The sequence below is a fragment of the Coffea eugenioides genome, chromosome 9 (assembly GCF_003713205.1).
Source record: "Coffea eugenioides isolate CCC68of chromosome 9, Ceug_1.0, whole genome shotgun sequence".
NCBI classification, from domain to species: Eukaryota; Viridiplantae; Streptophyta; class Magnoliopsida; order Gentianales; family Rubiaceae; genus Coffea; species Coffea eugenioides.
The window spans coordinates 1,589,560-1,614,483 of NC_040043.1; the positions used below are offsets into that span (position 1 = coordinate 1,589,560).

The following is a 24,924-nucleotide window of genomic DNA, read 5'->3' on the forward strand; positions in this document are numbered from 1 at the left end:
TAATGAAAGTGGCATTGCCTTGAAACCTTCATTTAGGGGGCGTTTGGTAAGAGGGTATCGGAATGGGGTTATGGAATAAACCCCATAACTCATGTTTGGTTTACTGGTATTGGAATTGAAATATTGGAATGATATCTAAAAATATGTCATTTCTCCATTCCTGACTAAGTTCGTGGGTTTTGTCCAAAACCCAAATCTTATTCCCGGTCCCTCTTCTTCCTCTCTTTTTCATTATTTCCGTCGCCTTTCTCCCCCCAATTCTCTGCCCTAATTACCCCTTAAAAACACGACAAGCTGGAGCTTTTGCCGTGGGAAGAAGAAAAAAAACGAATGAAAACCACATCTGTGCTACTAGAGAGGTACGCAAGTTTTCTTCTGTTTGTTTTCTTGTTCCAAGTTCTCTATTCTCCAAGTCCATAAACAAGAATAATTTGTGCAATAGTGGATCTTCTTCTGCTGATTCTCAATCTTCCATTTCCCTTGTAGATTGCTCCTTAAAAGGTTTGTATCTCTAGTTTCTTTAGATTTTTTGCTCTTGGGAGCAGTACGTACTATGCTTTCTGTACGGTCCGGCAAATCTGCACACTTTTCTTATTTTGTTTTCTCTTCTGATATTAGCAGTTAGCAGATCTTCATGATTCTTGAGCTTTAGTGCTTCTTTTTTGTGGGTTCTGGCTCTTTTTTGTTTTGTCTTCCGCTATTGACTTTGTGGGGTCAAAATGAAAATCATAGTTTATTCCATCATCTTCTTGAATGCTGATCTCAAATGCAACCCAAAAAATGCAAAAGAATCCAAAACCAATAAGCATCAGATTTGTATCAATAGGATGAAGTACGGATCTGCATCATATCACCAAAGGTTCCCCACTCGCAAATCGAATTGGAATTTAGGCGTTACTCAAACCATTGATTTTGTGAGTTGAGTTATCACTTGAAACCCACCTACTTCATATTGGTGCAAGATTAGAAGTGCAGACCGTGGAATATTATAAATTACATTTTCGTACTCAAAGCAACATACGTAGCCAACCATTAACTGACCGGAGATAAGTCTTTGGCCGAGGTGAATTGGGCAGGGACTTGCTCGGCAGACCCCACTAATTGGAAGTTGTTATTGGGTGATGCATCTATGGTTAAGTTCATTGAACTTGAGAATTGACTCCTAAAATGTCATCTGCCATTATCTGTGTTTTAGCTTCAGGGATTATTTTAATATAGTTTCCGAACAGCCCGGCAATAAGTAAAATGCAACAAGTGCAGAATTTTCGGCTGGCACTTGTGGCTTAAATTTCCTATGTTTCTCTGCTTTGCTCTTCTAAATTCCTGAAGGGTACATTATGCCTCACTTGTATTGGTACTTGTAGGGAGAAATTCTTGAAAACCTTAATTAATGGAAACAACTATGAATATGAGTACAGCCGAATTATAACTACATAATTATAACTACGAATGAAAACCTTATTGTGCTTGTTCTCAAGTGTGCCTAGTTCGTAACTAGTTATGATGTTTGACCACCTAGATCTAATAAGTACAGAATTTTCCTGCTTTTTCTAGGTAATATTGAGGTCATATAGCACAATATTCTAAAAAAGATAATTGGTCAAACGAAGTTGGAATTCATTTTTCTATAAGTTTTTATTTACTCTCCATGTATGTATCATTCTCTTTGGACATTAATCCTCATTGGACATGTAATTTTCTTCAATACAATCATTTAGATCATAGAATTATATATTTTTTGAAATAGAATTTTACTTATTCTTGTAACTTTCTATTGTAGATAAATGGCACGTCTTCCTAATACAAATAGAAGACGGAAACGAATGCGCAATTTTCGAATTATGTCTGCAATGCTTATGACTTTCATTGTGGTTTTCATGATGTGGTACCATGTGACTTTGGTGTATTTGTACAATGTGAGACGTACAATAAAATCTAAAGAAGAAAAAAAAAATGAGAGAATGCAGTGGTTATTTAGAATCACTAGAGAAAGTGATATTCATTGTGTGAGTATACTTCGCATGGATAGACGCACATTCGGCATATTATGTGACATGGTTAGAGATTTTGGGGGTTTGAGACCCACAAGAAACATGAGTTTAGAAGAAATTGTTGCCATGTTTGTGTACACTTTGGCTCACCATGAAAAAAATAGAACGATTGGCCTTACATTTTTCCGAAGTGGAGAAACAGTGAGTCGCCAATTTAATCTTTGTCTTCTAGCAGTATTAAAATTACATGACTTGCTACTCGAGAATCCTGAGCCTATTACTGATGAGTGCACAGACGACAGATGGAAATATTTTAAGGTACTGTATATTGTAAATTGACATAAATATTTTGAATTTTAATGAAATTTTCTTTGATTTACGACATATTTTGTTACTAATTTGATATGTTTGGTTCTATAATAGAACTGTCTTGGAGCTTTAGATGGGACTTTAATTAAAGTGACACCACCTAGTGATCAGAAGCCAAGATATCGAACAAGAAAAGCAAGTATTGCAACAAATGTATTAGGAGTTTGTTCCCCAAACATGAGATTTATATATGTTTTGCCTGGTTGGGAAGGTTCTGCACATGATGGTCGTGTGCTTCGAAATGCTATCTCTAGACCTAATGGTCTTAGAGTACCACAAGGTAAATGTATCATTGGAATATCCAGTATCCTAATATGATTATCTTCAAGAAAAATTTTATTAATTTCTATATGAACTGCCGTCTTGAAGGTTGTTATTACTTGGTGGATGCTGGATATTGCAATGCAAAGGGATTTCTTGCCCCATTTCGAGGGCAAAGATATCACCTTAATGAATTTCATGGTCGTCGACCAGAGACACCTGAAGAATTTTATAATATGAAGCATTCCAAAGCGAGAAATGTGATAGAGAGATGTTTTGGACTACTAAAAGGAAGATGGAAAATTCTAGCATCACCTTCATTTTTTACAATTCGAACACAAGTACGAATTATAATGGCTTGTTGTTTATTGCATAACTTGATTCGAAAGTTCATGTCCTATGATCCACAAGAACAAATGCCATGTGAAGTGTCAGACAGTGAAGAGGATGAAAGTGATGTCGACGATGGAGAAATGGAGTATATAACAACTATTACACCAAGTGATGACTGGACCAATTTTAGAAACAATTTAGCTGAAGAAATGTTCACCACCTGGCGAGCTACATTTGATGGTTGATTTTTAAAGTGTATCACCCTTTAGCCAATTTAGCCCCGAATGCAATCTTTGGTGTATTATTTGTTACAATTTCAAATTTTTATTTATCTGTAGTTTGAATGAACTTTTGCTTCATAATTTGACAATTTCTTTCTTGAAAGTTTGTTGTAATAAATATGTAAATATATCGAATTGATATTTACTTTTAAACTAAAGTTTATTTGTTGACATTACGGTTTATTCTTATAATTATTTAGAGTGATATTTTATGATAGGATGGAGAAAGATGAAAGTGTTCGGGGACGAGGAAGAAACAAGTGCTTCTGGAATGATAATGAAGTAAAGGTATTGATTGAAGCATTACAAGAGTTAGCTTGTGATCCCTTATGGAAGACGGATGGTGGATTCAGAAACAACTACATGAATGAGTTACACAAGATAATACTACGCAAGCTGCCTACTTTTGAAAAACAAGTTTCTCCACACTTGGAGTCAAAGGTAAAATGGTTGAAATCTAGATATCATGCAATCACTGACATGTGTAAAGAAAGTGGCTGTCAATGGAATGATGTTGAAAAAAAAATTCAATGTGAAAGGCAATGGTATGAAGATTGGTGTAAGGTAAAAAAACTTCTAACCATAAATTTTTAGTAATAGTCTATTATTTATATTTTCAATGGTATGAAGATTTAAAACTTCTGCTTATTTATTTGATTACTATTTTTTAGATGCATAGAGAAGCAAAAGGCCTTTGGGATGTTAAGTTTTCATACTTGGATGATCTTGACATAGTATATGGGCGAGATAGAGCTACTGGAGATGTTGCTGAAAGTTTTGCAGATGCTGTCCACAATATGGAACAAGAAGTGGAAGAGGTTGCTGCTCAAATAGACTTAACGAATGATAATAACGGTGATGATGATGATGAAGCAAATTCAATAACACAAACAGCTTCAACAAGTACAAGAAACTCATCAAAGAAGCAAAAGAAAGCATCACCTACAATAGGAAATCCATCAAAGAAGATGAAATCAACTTCAACACAGCCAACCATTGATGTTCAATTTCGACAATTAACAGGACAGTTTGGATCCTTCATGGAAGGTATTGCCACTAACTTCACCACTATGGCAGCTGTCATGGCAAATGAAGATAAACGTGAACAGTTGGCTGTAGATAGAAGCAATAATTTGCCTACTGAGTTGGTCAATCTTGGATTACCGAGTGGAGACGTTTATAAAGCAGGCAACATTATAGGAGCAGATATAGCAAAGCTAAATATGTTCTTTAATCTTCCTGCTGACATGAGAAGGCAATATGTCATTAATCTGCTCTATCCTTCGTCTAATTTCTGAAGTGTGGCTCCTTATTATGAATGTTTGGAAAAGTATGGCAATTGCAAACATGGTGATAAACTCGATGGGAACTTTTTGTCTATCTTGGAAGTGACTCTGTTCATGATTTTTTGGGTTATGCCATAAACATGTTGATTTTTTGTTTGGATTCTATGTAATATCTTCTACTTTTGATAAAATGAAATGACAATATATTATTTATGTCATTTGATTATTTCTAAATAATTATTGTTATGTTACATTATAATGCTCACAGTTACCCTCTCACTGAAAGTGGACTTTTTTTTTTTGACTCCTTTAGCTCTTGCAAGATAACTAGGTAATAACATGTAAAGAAATACATAGGATTGTCACTCAGTGCATTAGATTTGCTGTAACAAGAGGCCTAAGTTCCGTCCATGATTGAGACAGACTATACCAGTATGCCACAAAGATCAATGAAAAGTGAAGAATTTTTATTCTCGTCATGGATAAGTTCGACAAGCTACGTATTTGCCTGTTATAACATGTCAAGGAGAATATGAGCATATGCGAACTTTTGACAAAATGAACACCACAGTAGGATTAAAAATAGGGTAAACAACAAAAAAACCCCCTGTGGTTAAGCAATCATACATAAAAGCCCCCTGTGGTTTCATATCATACCAGTCGATACCCCGTGGTTTGAATTAACCTGAAAAGTGGACGGAAATCGGCAAAACAGACGGAGCTGAGTGAATAGACGAAAATACCCTTTTGATATAAGCGAAAATTTGTTAAATAGCCTGAAACCCGCTTGCGGGTTTCCCCCTTATGTAAAATGACTAAAAGCTGCGTTTCTGTTCTATTTATATCAAACACATACTCTCAAACCCTCACCTGAAGGGTGAGGATGAGAGGGGAGGTTTGCTGGGCATCCTAGGGCCCTCCGATGGGCATGTGCAACTCAACGCAGCTTGCATGTAAAATTTTTTTTTTTTTAAGTAATTTGTTAAATAGCCTGCCTGAAACCCGCTTGCGGGTTTCCCCCTTATTTTCGTCTATTCACTCAGCTCCGTCTGTTTTGACAAGAACCTGCATAAGACAAGATTATTAATAAGATTTATGTAATTTTTCTTTTGAAACTCTAAGACAAGGTTTATTGTCAATTTTACAGGTAAGGTTAAAATTGGAAATTTATTAGATTCCATTCCGAAAGAACCAACGAACCAAACATCAAGTATAGTAATGATACCCATTTCAGATACTTGAACCAAACAGATGTATTGGAATGAAAGGTCTCATTCCAAACCCAGAATATCCGATTCCAAATCCGAATCCGATTCCAAGCTGCGAACCAAACGCCCCCTTAGTGTTTCCATAATCCCCATATTAGAGTCAAAGTGGACTATAGCCTTGAAACTAAGACTACTTTAAGATATGTAAGATTATGTCACACACATGATATTCAAGATATTAATTAACAAGCTTCTTAAGCCAGCACATTATGGCCTTGTGCTTTATCCCAGATTCACGAGTGCTTTAGAGAATTAGCCAAATTCTCATAGGAAGCGGTCTTTACTTCCACACTCGTATAGGTGAGTCTATCAAGAATACCCCTATGACTAAGGCATTCCACCCATAAAGGACTATAGAACTCATTAAAAGATTTATATCAAATCTTAACCTTTCCTTCGTCATAGAATCACGAGCATGCTCTACACCATGGGAAGGGATTTAACAATTTTATAATATATGCATGCTTTTCACCCAAACCATTCTATGATTCGTTTGTCTCTGACCTAGTTCTTGGGATCTCCAGTCCCTAGGTAGTTGTATCCTCATAGATGGTTCCAATTTAAAATTTTGGCCTCAAGTCCCATTCCCCTTGATGTGTATCATATCTTTGACTCAAGCTTGAGATTTTACACAATAAAATAGCAAAGATATGATATCCCCGAATTTATTTTAAAATAATCTCTCTTAGTGGTTCAACTATATTGAACCAATCTTTGGTGAGAAAATTTCTCATCCATTTATATTTGCCAAATAATATAGGCATATATTTACTCATATTCAATTTCTCAATGGGCAGTAATCTAGTAGTGCACTAGAAGCCATTCTCAAAATCTTCATGGTTAATTTTGCTTTTGCAAAAATACCAAGAAAATATTTCGAATACCTTCACATCAGATCATACTTTTTAGTGAGTGCTAGTCTGCACAGCTCAAAATAAGAGTCAAAATAAATCAAAAGTTATACTCATAAATTGAGTAATAAAATGATATCACCTTTATTTTTTTTTTCACCACTTCTATTACCATCGTGTTTTTAAAACCTTGGCATTACGCATCATTTATTGGTCACCACTAATCTGCACACTCAAACCAAGGAATAAGAAACTCATAATATAATTCTCAAGATAATCTCACAATCAAATTTCAAAGTCTGTACCAAGATGGTAAAGTAAATGCATATAGCATTTAAAAGTCACGTTCTATATTAGCCATTGGATTTAGACACCCCCACTATTTATCATAACCAATCCATATCAAGTGCCTGGAGTACTGTTCAGTAGCTTTTAACTATCACAAAAATTAACATCCTCCCAAGTTTAAACTTTTTCAACAAACTAGAAGGAATTGTAAAATGGTACTCACTAATTTAAGACTGAAAACAGAGGTAACAATTACAATTTTAGGCAACATTACCTTGTGCAAAATCATTGGGAGTATATGCCACAAAACAATCTAATAAAAGATGAAATTTATATTGATAACCAATAAAGTACCGAATATTAGCATAAAGAATACATTGACATTTTTTTTTTATAAACACATAGTGGTAAAGCATTAACAAATGATTCATTCAATTCTGCAGATACTATTTAGATATTTATCTGCATAGTATTTCAAATTACACGAACTATTCTTCAACGTGTCATAGTCATGCACTCAATTGAAGAATGCAATATTATCATGTAATTACATACCCCCACTATTTCTAACAATTATTCATGCAAGACTACTTATGGAGTTCATATGTTAAGACAGTGCAGATATAGTGTTCTAGGTACTCAAAATGATATACACTCAAAGTAGTACATAAGCATAAGAGCCATCTTATTGGGTACAAATCACACATTAACATCAACAAGAAACTTGACTTTTTTTTTTTCAAAATCACACACATTCAACAACTAAATAGTTGCAAAGTCATTCATATATTTTGAGATCATCATTGTTTAAAATGAGGCTGTCTATAGACTTGGAAATTGAACTTGACTCCAAGTCATACATGCATTGTGTTTAGTGTATCTCGACTGCAGTTGAATTCAAGTTGATGGCCTACTGGTTTACAATTGTTTGAACTATAATGTCATAAGACTTATACTTTTGCACAGCAATTTTTTTTTTTTTTTTTTTGGCAATCACGTTGAAAACCGAAACCAAGAAAATACTTATATACAAGTCTTTTAGGCATACTTCAAAAACTATGAGATCGTACACATTAAAGTAATGAACTTTTAAATTTGAATGCGATTAGGCAATTACAAAATGCATTGCATTCTTTAGTCAATTACTTATTCTTAAAACCTCATCACTAGATTTCATGTGCATAGATAAACAAGACACATCTAAAATTACTTAGTAATTTCACAACCAGTTCAAAATCTTTGAATATAAATTTTTTTTTAAATAGGAGCAAGTAGAGTGGGCATATATTTGCTCACATCAAGCAAAGCCACATTGATTTCCATCATTTCTGTAATCTTCTCAGTGGCTGGTAATCTAGAACCCGCCACTCTCATAATCCTCAATGAATTTTCTTTTGCAAGAAAACTTCATAAGTAATTCAACTCTATCCAAATCATGCCTCACTTTTTAATCTACACAACTCAAATTAGAGATTAATAAAATTCAAAAAATATAATAGTCAATGCACTATTATGCTTTAATTTCAAAATTCAATTTGCAAGTAATGCAAGCCTTATAATGAAAAATCTCAAGGGTTTCAAAATTCATAGCTACCAGCTCAGTCAACATCCACTGTCCGCGTTTCCATCCAAGCATAGTCTCACTATAGTTGTGCTTGGCATGAAAATTAAGTATTCCAGTTTGCATTAAATACAAAGATAACCACATAGCAAACAACATGAAATAATTTAATACAAATCCAAAAGTTGTTGGTTGCCTGCAAATTGATGGCCTTTGACTCGAATACATATTTTTCAATGTACAATATCACATTTTCAACTCAAAAGTTCATATTCACAATTTTAACAAAATACAAGTCAAGAGAATAGAATTGTTGAGAATTATATGGCTAATAACTTTATATTTCACAACTTCAAGCCACTAAATCTATCATCCATGTATATAATTTTTCCTTGGTGACAGTGTAATCTTTTCTTCATGTATTATCAATACCATTTATTGCTTGTGAAAATGCAAACCTCAAGCTAGACTAAAACCATATGAATTCAAGACAAAACTAGAGAATTTTAAACCCCCACTATTTAAATATAACTTAAACCCTCATAATTGCAGGTTTTTTTTTTTTGACACATCTTGATACCACTATTCTTAAAACAATAACTGGCCATGTTATACATGCATTTCATGGAGTATATATCTTTATCACCAAATTAATCATTTATATGTCAATGCCAAAATTTTCAATCGGAATAAATTCGTTAATATAAGAGACATTGAAAGTTCACTATGTAACATGACAAGCTCATGCGAAAATAGTTGCTTCATACAACATATATTAAAAACTCAAAAAATGGCAAAAGATTATTGTATTTGGTCTACTGATATTCAAAGACATCATGCAAGTATCATGTTTCCCTTGAACAAACAAATACATGATAATCTGTTAATAATAGGCAACTTGGATTCAAAGGTATATATTGCGAATTATTTATAGGCGCTTAGACAATATTGATACCAAACTCTAAAGCACATAAAACCAATGGATATTATCCTTTCTAGTTTCAGTCTATAATTATGACCATTCACATGAAATATCTTGTTTATTAAAGTTTGTCCCGATTATGTTATACACCATGTAAGATTCTCATCGTCGGGATTATGTTAGTTTTATGATTTGATTATTTAGAAGCAAAACATGCAATGATAACCTTATCTTATGTGAAGAGGCTTATCGTCTTAAAATTGTTGGTCCTAGACCAAATTAATCATATAAGTAACAGTAATTTCTCTAGTAGAATTTAACAAAGAAATTAACAAAATCTCATACCTCAATATTGCATTAATAAATGCAAATAATTTGTACCATCAAAAGTTATTTTGGTATGGGTTGATGTGCGAACTAGATCTTAAAATTATTGGATGAACAACTTCTGATCTTCAATCCGACCACCTTGGAATTGACAGCTACTAAAAAGTTCAGTAGGGTTGAGGCGCGTAGAACGCTCTCTTTAAGACGATACGCGCCCCTACGGTATTTTTTAAACTGATGCAGAAGGTCTAGCGCGCCGCCTCCAGGATACAACAGCCCAACTCTATAGTTGTTGCTTCCCTTTGATCTGCACAACCAAAAGAAGCATAAGCTTCCCAATATCTTACTTTGCCCAAAGAAAATAGAATGAGGGAGAAAGAAATGAGTGTGAGGAAAATAGTATTTAGAATGATCTTTTGTTAAGAGAAGTGCGTGTCACAAATTCTCCAAAGAATTTCACTATTTATAGGCTACAAAACCTTAAGAAAAAGGGGTTGAAAATGTGTAACGGTTTTTCCATATTAAATTGTAGTTAATTGGTAGAATTTGTAACCTAAAAAATTAATCACATTTGAATGGGTTATAAAGACTCAATTAATTCCTCATTTGAAACAAATAATTCATTTGTAACTCTAATTCAAATAATTGTATAATAACTCCATTCAAAATGCATTGTAACTCCCACAATTATAATTCCCATAACTCCCAAATAAATTATTATAACTCCTTGTAATGAAACTCCCACAATTATAATTCAAATAACTTCCAAATAAATTATTATAACTCCTTGTAATGATTTGGTCAAGGAAAAACTTAAGATTTTATTAAAATACACCAACAGTTTGTGACTGGATTGGAGTTACCTGTGGCTTTCATCATCGTAGAGTCACTGCCTTAGACATTTCGAACATGGGGCTTACCGGCATCTTACCGTCACAGTTGGGAAACCTGTCATTTCTCATTTCTCTTAACATGAGCATGAACAATTTCCATGGAGAATTGCCGAATGAACTTGCTTGGTTGCACCGATTAAAAGTACTTGATTTGGGTTTGAACGATCTTACCGGAGAAATTCCTGAGTGGAGTAGTTCATTTCCCAAACTTCAATACTTGTCCCTCAGAAACAACAGTTTCACTGGCCTAATCCCGCCTTCCATTTCTAACATGTCAGATCTGAGAAGTTTATACCTTTCAAACAACTCTCTTGAAGGTAACATTCCGGAAGAGATCTTCAACATTTCTTCACTGGAAATGATTTCGTTGGGAGGTAATCGCTTATCTGGAAGTCTTCCAATTTATATGTGTGGCAATCTTCCGAGACTAAGAGTCATTCGCCTATCAAAGAATGAATTGAGTGGTCCAATACCATCAAGCTTAGTCCAGTGTTCAGAACTTCAGGCTGTATCCTTTTCGTTCAACAAGTTTAGTGGAACCATACCAAAAGAAATTGGGAAGCTGAAGAAACTTGAGGTGATATACTTCTCCATGAACAAATTAGTAGGTAAGATATTAATTTATGGGTCTATGGAGCAAGTAGAGTTAGATGACTTGTCATCCTTCTACTTCTTCAAAATTTAGATGGTTAATTGCACCTCAGTTGCTAGGAGAGTTAGATGGTTGATTCCATGTCTTGTTCATGCATAGTCGTTATAGCTTTCACTGGTTGCATCTATTACCATAATAAGAAGGACAAAATACACTTTACCCTTGTGGTGTAGCTTATTTTCACATAATTTCTCTATAGCCCTCATAGTTTGGAGTAAAGTATCAAAATAACAAAAATAATTTAATTTTCCTAATGAAATCTAGGAAAATGTCGAAATTATCTTTTGTTTAAAAACTAAAATGGGTGAAGTGACTAAAATATATAAACATAATATGTATGATACTCTAACCCCATATGGTTTTATGTTTTATCATATAAGCCTTTATGGTTTAGTGCTTTATAACCATATAACCCCCTTATATTTTCAAAATATATGTATAACCCCTCTATGATTAATCAATAATTTTCAACTTTATATAGGGGTATTTTTGATATTTTAGTTGATTCCGTTATGGAATGCAAATTCCGTTACTATGATACTTTAATTTAAACCAAGAGGAGGTTATCTATAGCTTTTGAAACTATAGGGGTTATGCAAAACAACACTAAACCATAGGGGTAAAGTGTAATTTGCCCTAATATAAAACTAAAATTTTGAACTCCTGACCAGACCATTGACACCATTTTATTTTTTTTTTGGTCTCTCAATAAAGATATATCCCTTTCCAACTACCATCAAAGATGTAACGTGGATCTTCAAGTTTATAATTTTTACATTTTGCAGGTGAAATTCCAAAAGAGCTTGGAAATTCAACCATGCTCAAATTCTTGGACTTAGCTGATAACCACCTAACAGGTACAACAATAGCTAATTACACATAGATTACTGACTAAGACGATCTTGCCGTCTAATTCGAAGAACAAGGGTCATTCATGCATATGCTTATTACATTATTGGCAGGCGTAATACCGCGAGAGATCGGCAATTTATACAATCTGGAAACACTCAGCTTAGGGTGGAATAACTTGACTGGTTCCATACCAGTAGAGATCTTCAACCTCTCCAGGGTAACATTGATGTCACTCGCAGGAAATCAGCTTTCAGGAAATCTTCCATCAACAGTGTTTTATGGGCTTCCAAATTTAGAACAACTTTATCTCAACTCTAACCACATTGTTGGAGACCTACCCGAGTCAATTACAAATTCTTCTAAACTTCTTGTTGTAACCGTGTCTGACAACTTCTTCACAGGCCATATTCCCATTTCCCTCGGTAACCTAAGACTCCTCCAAGTGCTGGATCTAGGAAGCAATAAGTTAGTCACTGACTTTTCGCATCCAGAGACTAGCTTCATCTCTTCCTTGGCAAATTCCAAGAATCTGAGAACATTAGCTGTGAATGACAATCCACTGAATGGCATTCTTCCGGAGTCAGTTGGGAACCTTTCTAGCTCCCTTGAAAGACTTTATGCATACAGGTGCAATCTCCAGGGAAAAGTTCCTGATGGAATTGGAAATTTGAGCAGTTTGTTTATCTTAAGCCTGTACGGTAATCAGTTGACTGGACCGTTGCCCATTACAATACAACGTCTGCAAAATCTTCAAGCGATAGTTCTTTACATGAACAAACTAAACCAAGTCAGCCTGGATTACTTCTGTACTTTCACAAAGTTGGGTGCAATAATTCTGGGCCAAAATCAAATTTCAGGAGCAGTCCCAGGTTGCTTAGAAAATGTTACTTCTCTGAGATATCTTTACCTAAATTCCAACAGATTGAAGTCTAGTATTCCTAGAACTTTGTGGAACCTTACAGACCTCTTGTTGCTCGATCTTTCCTCAAATTCACTAACTGGCTCTCTACCTCTAGAAATGCAGAACTTGAAGGCTGCAACAGGCTTGATTTTATCACTGAATAACTTATCAGGTGGCATACCAAGCACAATAGGAGATATGCAGAGCCTGGATCATCTTTCTTTGGCACACAACCAACTGGAAGGTTCAATACCGAAGTCAATTGGTAGTATCTTAAGTTTGGAAACTGTGGATCTATCACATAACTTTTTCTCTGGTTCCATTCCAAAATCACTTGAGAATCTTAAGTATCTTACAAGCTTCAATGTCTCTTTTAACAATTTAAGTGGCGAAATTCCTCCGAATGGCCCTTTTGCAAACTTCACTAGTGAATCCTTTATTTCAAATAAAGCACTTTGTGGAGCTCCAAGGTTACACGTCCCACCATGTGTAAGTTTTTCAGCTAAAACATCGGGAAACAAAAAGAAGTTTGTAATCATTTTTAGTACAGCAGGGGTGATAACAGTTTTAGGTGCCATGTCCCTGGGATTTGTTTACCTAAGATATCGAAGGAAAGGTAAAAGTCCCATAGAAGCAGATATGTTTACACAAGAAAGAATTTCCTTCTACAAACTTTCACAGGCAACCGATAATTACGATGAAAGGAACTTTTTGGGAAAAGGAAGTTTTGGATCTGTTTACAAAGGTACCCTTGATGATGGGAGGGTTGTGGCTGTTAAGGTGTTTGATTTACAATCAGAAGGAGCATTGATGAGTTTTGGAGCAGAAAGTGAAGCATTGCGCAATCTTCGCCATCGAAACCTCACAAAAGTCATTAGCAGCTGCTCTAATCCTGACTTCAAAGCATTGGTTCTTGAATTCATGCCTAATGGAAATCTTGAGAAGTGGTTGTATTCCAGTGACTCATCTCTAGATATTATCAAGAGATTGGACATCTTGGTGGATGTTGCTTCTGCACTGCAGTATCTCCACTACGAGTGTGCAACACCAGTAGTGCACTGTGATTTGAAGCCTAGTAATGTCCTGCTAGATGAAGATATGGTTGCCCATGTAAGTGATTTCGGCCTTACAAAGCTGTTGGCTCCAGAGGAAAGCATTGTATACACCAAAACACTAGCCACATTTTGCTATCTTGCACCAGGTATGATTTCTGTTCTGGTTTCCCCCCCCCCCCCCCCCCCCCCACAACACAATTTTTTGAAATTCCAGAATTTCAAAAGCTCATTTACTTTAAATAACATATGGTGAAAAGTACTTGCCATTCTTGTAGAGTATGGATCCGAAGGAATAGTATCCCCCAAATGCGATGTTTATAGTTTTGGAATCATGGTGATGGAAGTGTTTACAAGAATGAACCCCAACAATGAGATGTTTGGTGAGACTTTGAGCCTCAGGAGTTGGGTTGTGGATTCTATGGCTAATACATTAGCTCGTATTGTAGATGCCAATTTGGTAAGCACAACTGATCATCACTATCTTGAGAGGCTGGAGTGCATTTCTTCCATCATGAAATTGGCTCTAAATTGCACGAAGAAGTCTCCGGCTGAGAGAAGCAATATTCGAGATGCTCTTGTGGCACTGAAAAAGATCAAAATTCAGCTTGTGCAATATGTGTAATATTTAAGCTTCAGTTTAGGTTGTACGCTACTGATTTTTTTGGTGATATTTATGGCTTTGGGAGTAAAATCATATATGGTTTGCTGCAACTAGGATCAAATCGTACCAACTTTAAGGGCTGGCCATCATAAATGCAGCATGTTCTTCCTATCTTGACACCAGAGTCTTTCAAGAAAATTTTCAGACTTATTAAATTACTGACAACGAGGTATAAACAACATTTTGTTCAATAAGTAGTTCATCTAGTCCTCTATCAGTTTGGACATGTTAGTATAGATAATGCATTTCATGAAATATTAGACTTGTATCAAGCCATAGTCAGAATTCAAAATATGTGGTCAACAAATCAAATCATGCATCAAAGTCTCATTTAGATTGATAAAAAAAAAAAAAAAAAGAAGCCATATTTAGATTTATCAAACGTTCATATCATTCATAAGTTTTAGTCTTTCTTAACTTTTTATTCACAACCTGAATATCTAATTGTGACTGTTCATCAAGTAAAGTAGGCCAAACGTTCCTAACTAATCCCCCGCTAGGCATAGAGATCATATCATAATAAGTTGGGAATCAAGAGCTTACATAAGTGTACAATTGCAATTGCATTTCAGAAACTTTCATATACGACCAACATTATCTTCATATAGCTAAGAAACACAAAGTACACCTATTAATGATGGATTTTCAAAAAGCTTTTGAAGCAACAAATCTAATAAAATGCATTTTTTAAACATAGAGGGCACATTAAGCAACTTACCTCGAAGGATGTGAGCTAACATCCATGTCAACTCCATTATCTCATAAATATATTAAAACGGATTAATCCTTCCTACACTGATAGTGTATATACTGTCAGTTTTGAATGAATGACAACTATATAAAATTTGAATTTGAAATCTAATTTTTATATATGTGTCATGAATCTAACAGTGATAATATATACATCATTAGTATATATAAAATTTACCCTATTAAAACATGCTTACTTATCATAGTTTTATGCGTGGACTAAATTACTAGTTTAATGAGGTCCAATAAAGCCAAACAAAAAAATCAGTAGTAAATCTTAAACGCGCGTGCCTAATAACACAAGAAAAAGGAAAACAGCAGCATCAGTTTTAAGGTTTTGTCAAAACATCATATCTTTGTAACTGAACACTATGATTCAATGAACAAAACATTCTGGAAAATGGAAGGCAATTTATGATTCTCTTCAAAAATTTGAAGCTATAATTGAGGAAAGGAGAAGTAATTCACAAATGTGCCCTGTACTTTGAGCAGAAATCCTTGAATTTGTACCCTTATATTGGATTGGACTTGTGTGTCCTGGTATAACCTAGATCCATGTACATATGACTCTTACAGCAAGCAAGAGTTTTGGAAAATGTCCATTAATATTAGGAAAGAAGTAGCAAAAACATGGGAGAAAAGCGCCTTAACAATTGTGAAAGATGCTACGTCTGACTTTAGAAATGGAAAATGCTTGGAATGTGAAAATTATATCATTAGACTTTAGCTACTTGTTTTCCCACATTTTCGTCATTCGTGTTACTTATCAACTTCCAATTGGAGTTTTGGAGTTCGCAGGGTGCATTATTATTCGTTAAAGAAGAACACAAAAAATAATGCAAAGAAATGAATGAAATTATCGCTTACGAGGCTATAACTCGATAATTGATGCAGCTAATTTTATGGCTGAAATGAATGTCCTGCCAAAAATAGAAACTGAAAATTGACATCAATTATTTCACTTTCTAGATAGAGAAAATTTAAGGGATTTCCTTGGAGCGACAAAAAAATAAAGAAATAAGCTTAAAAGTCATCAGAAACTCTGAACATTTTAAAGTTCTTTTTCCTTTTTGTAATTGTAATTTTCAGTTTTGCAAATAAATAGCTTTTAGGAAATGTCATGGTATATCCTTATTTATGGGTGCCGTTTGCTAGTCCTGAAAATCACTCAGCATTAACCAAAGTATGAAAGAGAATAATGCACCAGAAAGGAATTTATCTATTACTTCAAAAGAAGGGTAAATGACTCCAGTACCCTTAGAATTATCGATGATCCAATTTGGTCTCTTAATTAACCTTTAGAATTGTCTGTTAAGATAAATTTCTGAATTTGGTTTTAATTGATCTTTGGCCAATTTCATTTTTCCCAAATACATTTAGTTTGATCCAATTTATAAAGTAGTCAAATTTCTCCAATTTAGTGGTGTGGATACAATTGCTTACTAGTTTATTAACAAAAAAATGATAAAATATCTCTTTTAGAAAATTCTTTTTAAGCATATTGTGTTGTAATATATTGTTATGAATATTTTCATTTTATTTTGGCTTAGTCAATATATTTAATTCTAGTGACGAATTAATTGCAAAAGATTACCTCATGCAGAATTTACATAACTAAAAAAAATAAACAAAGAAGAAAAAAACACAAACCAGAGTATGGAAGTGCCTATTTATTTGTTATTTGGGTTATCTTTATTGTGGAAATTTATCATCATCTCAGTACTAATTTAACTTTAAGAAATTATTTTCCTATTATGTACCTGACTCCCCAAATTTTAGAATATGAAATTCAGGAGCCATTATTTTCATACATTTTACATTTTTCTCCTGAAAATTACAAAAATTTTATTTACAAATATAAAATTTTTACCAAAAAATTTGTTTTGGTATTTCATTTTTACCCTCGCTCTCTCTCCTCCCACCTGCCCACGCCAATCACACCAAATTGAATATCCTAGTTAAGAAATGATATTTATCTGTTAATAATATACTATATTTGTTATATACCAACTAATTAATGCACTCTATACTAAACTACTTACAAATAGTGTAATAACTTTTAACTTAGAAAAAGAAAATTAATAACTTATAACTTATCCTGCTATAAATTTAAATCCATCAAAGATGGATTTTATGTAGAATGGTATCCCATTCATGTATCATAAAAAATAGTATTAGAATATTAGATAATTTCTTGTATGGCAAATGGTTCGTAATCTTATTAATTAAAGATTAAGAATATATAACCTTGGAAACACATTATTAGGATATCAACCACTTCTATGATTATACATCACACCATACTTCACTAATCTACACTCGAAAACCCTATCTAAAACTCTGGATATTGCCAAATATCTTATTGAAATAAAATAAATAATTCCAAATTACCAAAATAAAGCATGGATGGCATTTGAATATAGGCTTCGTAGAAAAAAAAAAGTTTCTAGCAAATTTATGGCCCTGTTTGGAAGGTGAGTTTTTTGGGAGTTTGTTTAAAAATTTACTGTAGCTTATTGTAGAAGTTTTTTAAAATTTTTTTTAAATATATAGATTTTTGAATATTTTGGAGTGTATAATTTAAAAACTTTAAGAAATTTTTTGAGGTTACTGTAGTTAAAATTTTTAAAAAACTTGTAGCAGACAAACTTAGCAAAAAACTTGAGTTCCAGATTACGGGTCGATGCTCTAATATTTTTACCACCTATTTGGTTCTTACTCGGGAATGATAATGATAATCACTATCAAAAGCCTCCTCAATGACAATGGGTTTTTGGTATTCCTTTTCACTTGTTTGATTTGTCTCTTCAATGAGAATTTATTTTGGTTTTTCTTCTTTTTTCCCACTAATATTTCTTTTCTTTTCTTTTTCCTTTCACCACATTTTCTTCTTTCTCAATGTCTCAGCATCCCATCTGCAAATAATCTATGAAGAACCCAACACACCCAAAATCCCAATTTAAATTTCAACACATATTAGAAAACCCAACCTCCAATAAAAAAATCCAAGCCAAAATAAAGGACAATAGAATTATATCAAAACAACAAAAGGCAAAGAAAAACACATAACCCTAAACCCAAAAGAAACAAATTATTGACAAGCTTAGATAATTCTGAGAACTATAGGCTTACCACTGCAGTCGTGTGCTTGGAAGTCCATAAACAGTTAAAGAAAAACGAAGAGAAATTGAAAGTTTCAGTTTTCAAAGCAATTTTTTGCTCAACATGTTCCTGGCTATTGAATTTTTAATATAAGGAGTAAACTAGTCTTCTGGAGAATTTGACAAGAGGAGCTTTGGACTATGAGATTGGGTTTGAAAGTTTTGCAAGAAAGATGGAGGAACAAGAGAGAGACAACTGATGAGAGGTGAGAGAGAAGAGAGGTGGGAGAATGGAGAGACAAGAGAGAAAAGAAAAAGAAAAGATATTATTTTGGTTTTTTTTTTTTTTTTTTTTTTGGTGATAGTGAAGCAAAAGTGTCCAATTTGATCAGGAATGGGGAATACACACTATTAAGTCTTCCATTATCATAGATTGGTTGTCATAGTAGTGTATCAAACACTGATAATAACTATCATTAATGAGCATTCCCATTGAGAACCCCCTATTTTCCCCGCCAAAAGACTGATTATACTAGTTAAATCTTTTCAAGGCAAGTTACTTTGCACATTCAAAAGTAAAGCAATTATATACAAACTGCCAACACTCACATCAATCTGGTCATAGAAAGTTATATTAAATGATACACATCGTACATTAGCCCAAGATCATTAGAAAAACTTAACAATTTTGCACTTCTACACTCAGCAAGGAAACTGATATCCTTAAGATCTCAAAGTAGATTCAACATCATTTGTTCTGTACTGACTTTTCATATCAACTTTTAGTTTCACTGATCCACTTAATCGCTGCAGCTTGGTAATTGTTTTTGCGCCAGCTTTGCTTGTTTTTCTGCCAGGTTATCAAGTGCCATTTGTATCTCACGGCATCCAACAGAGCAGAACCCGCAGAAGTCTCTACACCACATTATCAACATTATATTCAAGATAACAAAAATACAAATTATCCTTATATAAACAACCTCAAATTTATTATTACATTATTAATAGTCTAAATTGTGAATGTATTATAGGTTGGCAAAAATAAAAACTTCCGCCTCTCCTATCCCATACCTCTTCCCGAAGAAGACAATAGGAAAAGAAAGAAACAATTTCAAGTTTTTGAACCTTTTCCTATAAATGCTTCACTCATTAGTTTTTAAACATCCCGAGAATATATTAGAAAACATTGGTCAATATCGTAGCAAACATCAATCAAACAAAAGCCCTGAAAATAATAGATCAGGAGTGAAGGGTTGAAATAATTTTAATTGGATGGAGAGAGAGAGAGAGAGACATACAACTAAGAGAGAAGAAATCATATTTTACTAGAAATCAACTCTGAAACAAGAATAACAAATCTATTAATGCAATTAAGAAAATATGAAATTAAGGTTATCAGCCAATGAAACTGCTCTATAAAAGTGAAATCACATATTACTGCAGAAAAAAGAAATTATATGTTGAACATCAAACAGCAGACTTGACACATTATTACTATAACCAGTCATGAGTAAAACATGCATTCTGAAATTCAATAACAAATGTTATGCCAATTAACATGAAAGTTATTAGATGTTTAAGATGATTAACAAGAAAGTACTGGTAATGGTAGTCAAGATTACCTATACATGTGGACTTTAACACCCACTGGCATATGCTTCTTGCAATAGTGGCAGTTGTCCAAAAAATGACCAAGTTTTGGTGGATCACTCTCCTTGGCTTTCACCTAAACATAATAATTTAACAAAAAAGAAAAGAAACAATAGAAAGCTAAATGATTGATTCTACAATGTTTGGCAAATGAGGTTTTTAAGTGTTTGTCTAAAACTTTACTGTAATTTACCGTAGAAATTGTAGAAAAAAATTTTTAAATGGAAAACTTTTTTTCTTTTCTTTTTCCCTTCCTCTTTCTTTTTCTTTTTATTTCTTTCTTTTTTTCTTTTCTTTCCTGTCTTCTTCTTCTCCCTTCCCCCTCCCCCTCGTCCTCTCCTGCCACCCCTCCCTCTGACGCCAGAAGAACTAGTAGCAAACATGGAAATTTTTTTCTTTTTTGCTTTTTCTCTCCCCCTCTTCTCCCTCTCCCTTTCCCCTCCCCTGTCTCGCGCCTGCAAGACCAAATTAGCAGAGAGGGAGGGGGAGGGTGGCGGCGGAGGAGAGTGGGAAGAGGGGAGAGGGGGAGAGAGAGAAGAAAAAGAAAAGAAAAAAAAAGAGATGGCCGGTGCCGGAAGAGGTTGCCGGTGCCGGAACCGACGGTGGCCGGTCTTGACTGGCATCGTAGGTGGTGGTGGGTTGAGGTGGAAAAAAAAAAGAGGAAGAGAAATTTTTTTGTGTGTTTCGGGTCTTTTAAAGTGTGTAGGTTAAAATTTTTGAAATTACTGTAGTTAAAGTTATTAAAAAATTGATATGAGACAAATTTGGGCAAAACTTATTTGCCAAATAGGCCGAAGAGATAAAAAATCTCATTACCCTAGCTTGATCCTCTGTTGGCTGTTTCTGTTGCTGTTGCTTGGTTGCAAACGATGCTGTCAACTCTTCTGTGGTGTCAACTCGGTTGCGCTTCATTGCCATTACAGAAAGAATAGCTGCAGGGAAAAAAAAAAGGAATGAAATGAGATAACAATTTATGGGGACACAAGTGGCTTAGTACTAGAAAAATTTTGAGGGGAGTGATTTTTGAGTCCGTACAATAGATGATTGAGTAGGTAGAATAAGAGCAGAAGAGAAAGGAGAGCAGAAATTGTAGAAGATTTACGAGTGAATGCAAACTCGCAGTTGGGGAGCGAATGTGCTAGACGGCAAGTATTTGACGGCTACAGTGACGCTATTGATCACTTTTCAACTAACTAATAGTAGTGGTCCTTTCCTTTTTTTGTTTTTCTTTTTTGATTCGGATAGTAATTTGGTGTGATCTATCACATTCAAGTTTCTTAAATTAAATCAATGACGCATAATAATTTCATTAGAAGTTACCATACCACTAATACTTTACTTGAAGTTAAATAAGGCATTATTTGCCTCAGGAATGATTTGAGGCAAAATTTTTATGGTAAGATAATTTTGAAAGAAAATTGTAAGATAAGGTAGAGCTATTTCCTGTTGTATTCCTTTTTTTTTTTTTTTCCTCTGAGCAAAGTGATTACTTTGAGATTAGTGTGAGTACTGTTGTAAGATAAGTAATAGAAAATTTTAATTGTTTATTTTCTTCAATTAGACGAAAATCATAGTGAAAAATAACGTCTTATGCAATTAAATTTGTATGACGTGTGAAATTACAACACCACCGACACTCGAAGTCAAAAGTTTGTGTACATGACGTTCGCAATTTTGTTTAATCCATTGTGTGCAAGTGAAACAGATGACTTGTGAAACTTTAATACTTCGAACGCATCAAAAATATTTTCTTCAATTAGATGAAAATCATAGTGAAAAATATAGTTTTTCATAATTCTAACATCTTATGCAATTAAGTTTGTATGACGTGTGAAATTACAACACCACCGATGCTCGAAGTCAAAAGTTTGTCCGCATGACATTCACACTTAAGTTTAATCCACTGTATGCAAGTGAAATAGATGACTTGTCAAACTTTAAGGATTAATCTTTCTTACAAGCGTTGGATGAATGACAAATATGTAAAATTTGAATTTAAAATTCAAATTTTGTAGATATGTCATAGATCCAACGATGATAGTGTATATAAAGTCAGTGTATATAAGATTTACTCAAACTTTAATACTTCTAACACACTAAAAAATGGAAAAGAGAATTAAATATGAAAAGAAGATCGATATGGATGTTGTTAAGAAAATATTAGTAGATTTATAATACTATTGAAAAACAATTTTTGCTTTTAAAATTCCCTAATTGAGGTATTGTTTTACTTAGAAAATTTTTTTTTTTAAAAAAAGTGCGATATTGGTATTGAATCTCCAGTTCAATAAGAGCTGAGATATGTTTTTTATCTGGCCAATTGCGACCAAGTAGTTGATGATACTTGCAATTCACTCTATACGTGCCAACTCATTAACAGACAGACATTAGTGTAATGGGATATTGTATGCAAAAAAAGTTTTGATACGCAAAGGCGAAGTTGCAATTTAGGAGCAAAAAAAATAGCTCATTAGATATTCAACCAAAATCTTGAAAAGTGTTATTTGGTTAGTCATTCTAATATCTAATGTTAAGGATCATAACTCATTGAAAGGAAATAGATTTAATGCAATAATCATCGTAATTTATCACCACCAATTAAAGATGTTCTCCAGCTTTGGAAAAATATAGAAATAAATACATAAATAGAAGAAGAAAACAAATGTAAAGATCTCATGTAAAACAAAAAAGCATTAGTATTATCATTTTTTTCTGCTTAGTTGAGAAGTGTTACACTCATATGCCAAAGCACTGTCACACCATTTTTTTTTTTTTTGTGCCCTCCTAAGACTTTCCAAAGTTTTATATATTATGAATTTTTACTCTAAGAACTTTTTTAATAAGTTTTTACCCCACCAAATTTGATATTCGGTCCTTACCTTCTCCCAAACTTGAGAATTAATGACTTTATTAGTTATATTTTTTTATCATTTTTACAAGTTAAAATTCTTTTTCTTGCAAGATTCCTATTGACTAATTTAGGCCTTCCTGTTCCCTCTTGTAATTTGGATTGTATGTAGAAAAAAAAATCACATAAAAACTTAATGACATCTACTTTGTGTTGCTTTGGAGCTTGTGACCCTTACACATAAATAGGATGGGAAAGTTCAGTGCTCTGAAGCAGTTTAAATAAATACTTCCCATATATTATACGCTTTTAATTTGTTTATTAGTAGCTATTATAAACTATGAAAGTTCAATCTTGTTAAGTAAGAAATGATTATTTAGGCATACTTTCCCATGCTTTTACTAAAATGGTTTAAAATATGAGAAAAAAAAAAAAAGCTTAAGTCATGCTCATATTTTTTCTGCTGGGCAAAGAACAACAGAATAATTTTTTTCTTTTCTTTTCTTTTGGAGCAGAGAATTACAGAATCTAAATAATGCAAGAACTAAAATTTCTAAGGAGAAATCCCTCCACAATTACTTGTAAAGCTAATTAATGTCTTGCTTGTGAGTTTGCAGCTGCAGAAAAGATACTAATACTCCTGTAATATGTTGTCTCTCGTAAATGCATCTTCTTCTGTTTCTTAAGAACAGCTTCAAAATGAGAACTATCTAAAAAAGACAATAATTTTTTCACGTCTGAAAAATGACCAGAAGTTGCATGATTACCACATGTAGCTGTCAATAAATGCAAAATCATGTATTCATGGATTCTTTTCTTGATTTTGTCAATCACTGTAAGTAGTATATAATTACTAACATTATTGTTTTTAGGGCAAATTACACTTTACCCCCTATGGTTTAGTTTTTTTATATAACCTCTCTATCGTTTCAAAAGCTATACATAACCCCTTCATGGTTTGGATTAAAGTGTCATAGTGACGGAAATGATCATTCATAATGGAACCTTTAAAAATATCAATATTACCCTTATAAATACATGACCCACTAACCCTGTATGATTTTATGTTTTACCATGTAACCCCTCATGATTTAATGTTTTACCATATAATCCTTTTATGGTTTTCAAAAGATACACATAACTCCTCTTGGTTAATAAATAATTTTCAACTTTACATAAAGTTATTTTTGACATTATAGGTGATTCCATTACGAATGATCATTTTCGTCATTTTAACACTTTAATCCAAATCATAAGAAGGTTATGTATAGCTTTTGAAACTATATGGGAGTTATGTAAAAAATACTAAATCATAAGGGAGTAAAGTGTAATTATCCGGACGACAATGTATCTGCTTGCCTAAGTAGAGCCTGTTCAGGGCAGGGCAACAATGAGAAAGTGACTACTGACTACTGATATTTCCCTTATGATTAAAAACAAAAAACAAAAAAACAAAAAACAGGTAATGTCCAAGAATGCTCAACTCAGAACTTACAAGTTTCAATTGTTGTAGAATATGGCCCCAGTGCACAAATAAAGAACCAAGAGATATGATAAAGTCAAATATCATTTCTTGCTGAGTTAATTATTTGAACAAGTATCAGATAGCAAATGCTCACACTCATCCTTACCTTACTTCATTGTATTACTCAACATGCGACAATCAATATTTATACAACATAGCTAATTGCATCACTCGTCATCTCTATCGAGTAATATGCTCCAAGGGAACTTCAATGAAATAAAAAAAAATTGGTAGAAATCCCTTTTACTTTGGCCATTGAATTATACCGTCCTTCCCCGCTCGCAACTTGCACACAACC

The 24,924-nt window shown here is 33.5% G+C and overlaps 2 protein-coding genes across 2 annotated transcripts; both read left to right on the plus strand.

Moving 5' to 3' along the window:
* Window positions 1-2,054: 2,054 nt before the first annotated feature.
* Window positions 2,055-3,199, plus strand: LOC113783250 (protein ALP1-like). The gene is made up of 3 exons (XM_027329335.1): window positions 2,055-2,309; window positions 2,415-2,640; window positions 2,730-3,199. Exons 1-3 carry the CDS (start codon window positions 2,055-2,057, stop codon window positions 3,197-3,199), a joined length of 951 nt encoding a protein of 316 aa, XP_027185136.1.
* A 7,448-nt stretch (window positions 3,200-10,647) lies between these two features.
* LOC113783252 (receptor kinase-like protein Xa21) lies at window positions 10,648-14,713 on the plus strand. The gene is made up of 4 exons (XM_027329337.1): window positions 10,648-11,239; window positions 12,069-12,140; window positions 12,246-14,237; window positions 14,367-14,713. The coding sequence occupies exons 1-4, from the start codon at window positions 10,648-10,650 to the stop codon at window positions 14,711-14,713; spliced, it is 3,003 nt and encodes a 1,000-aa protein (XP_027185138.1).
* Window positions 14,714-24,924: the final 10,211 nt, after the last annotated feature.

What these genes read in the sequence shown, in the direction of transcription:
- LOC113783250 (XM_027329335.1), top strand. Translation starts at nt 2,055, where the DNA reads ATGGTTAGAGATTTTGGGGGTTTGAGACCCACAAGAAACATGAGTTTA. An exon ending in ACAGATGGAAATATTTTAAG is followed by an intron (nt 2,310 to 2,414) that starts GTACTGTATATT and finishes GTTCTATAATAG; the next exon opens with AACTGTCTTGGAGCTTTAGA. An exon ending in TGGTCTTAGAGTACCACAAG is followed by an intron (nt 2,641 to 2,729) that starts GTAAATGTATCA and finishes GCCGTCTTGAAG; the next exon opens with GTTGTTATTACTTGGTGGAT.
- LOC113783252 (XM_027329337.1), top strand. Translation starts at nt 10,648, where the DNA reads ATGGGGCTTACCGGCATCTTACCGTCACAGTTGGGAAACCTGTCATTT. An exon ending in CTCCATGAACAAATTAGTAG is followed by an intron (nt 11,240 to 12,068) that starts GTAAGATATTAA and finishes TACATTTTGCAG; the next exon opens with GTGAAATTCCAAAAGAGCTT. An exon ending in AGCTGATAACCACCTAACAG is followed by an intron (nt 12,141 to 12,245) that starts GTACAACAATAG and finishes CATTATTGGCAG; the next exon opens with GCGTAATACCGCGAGAGATC.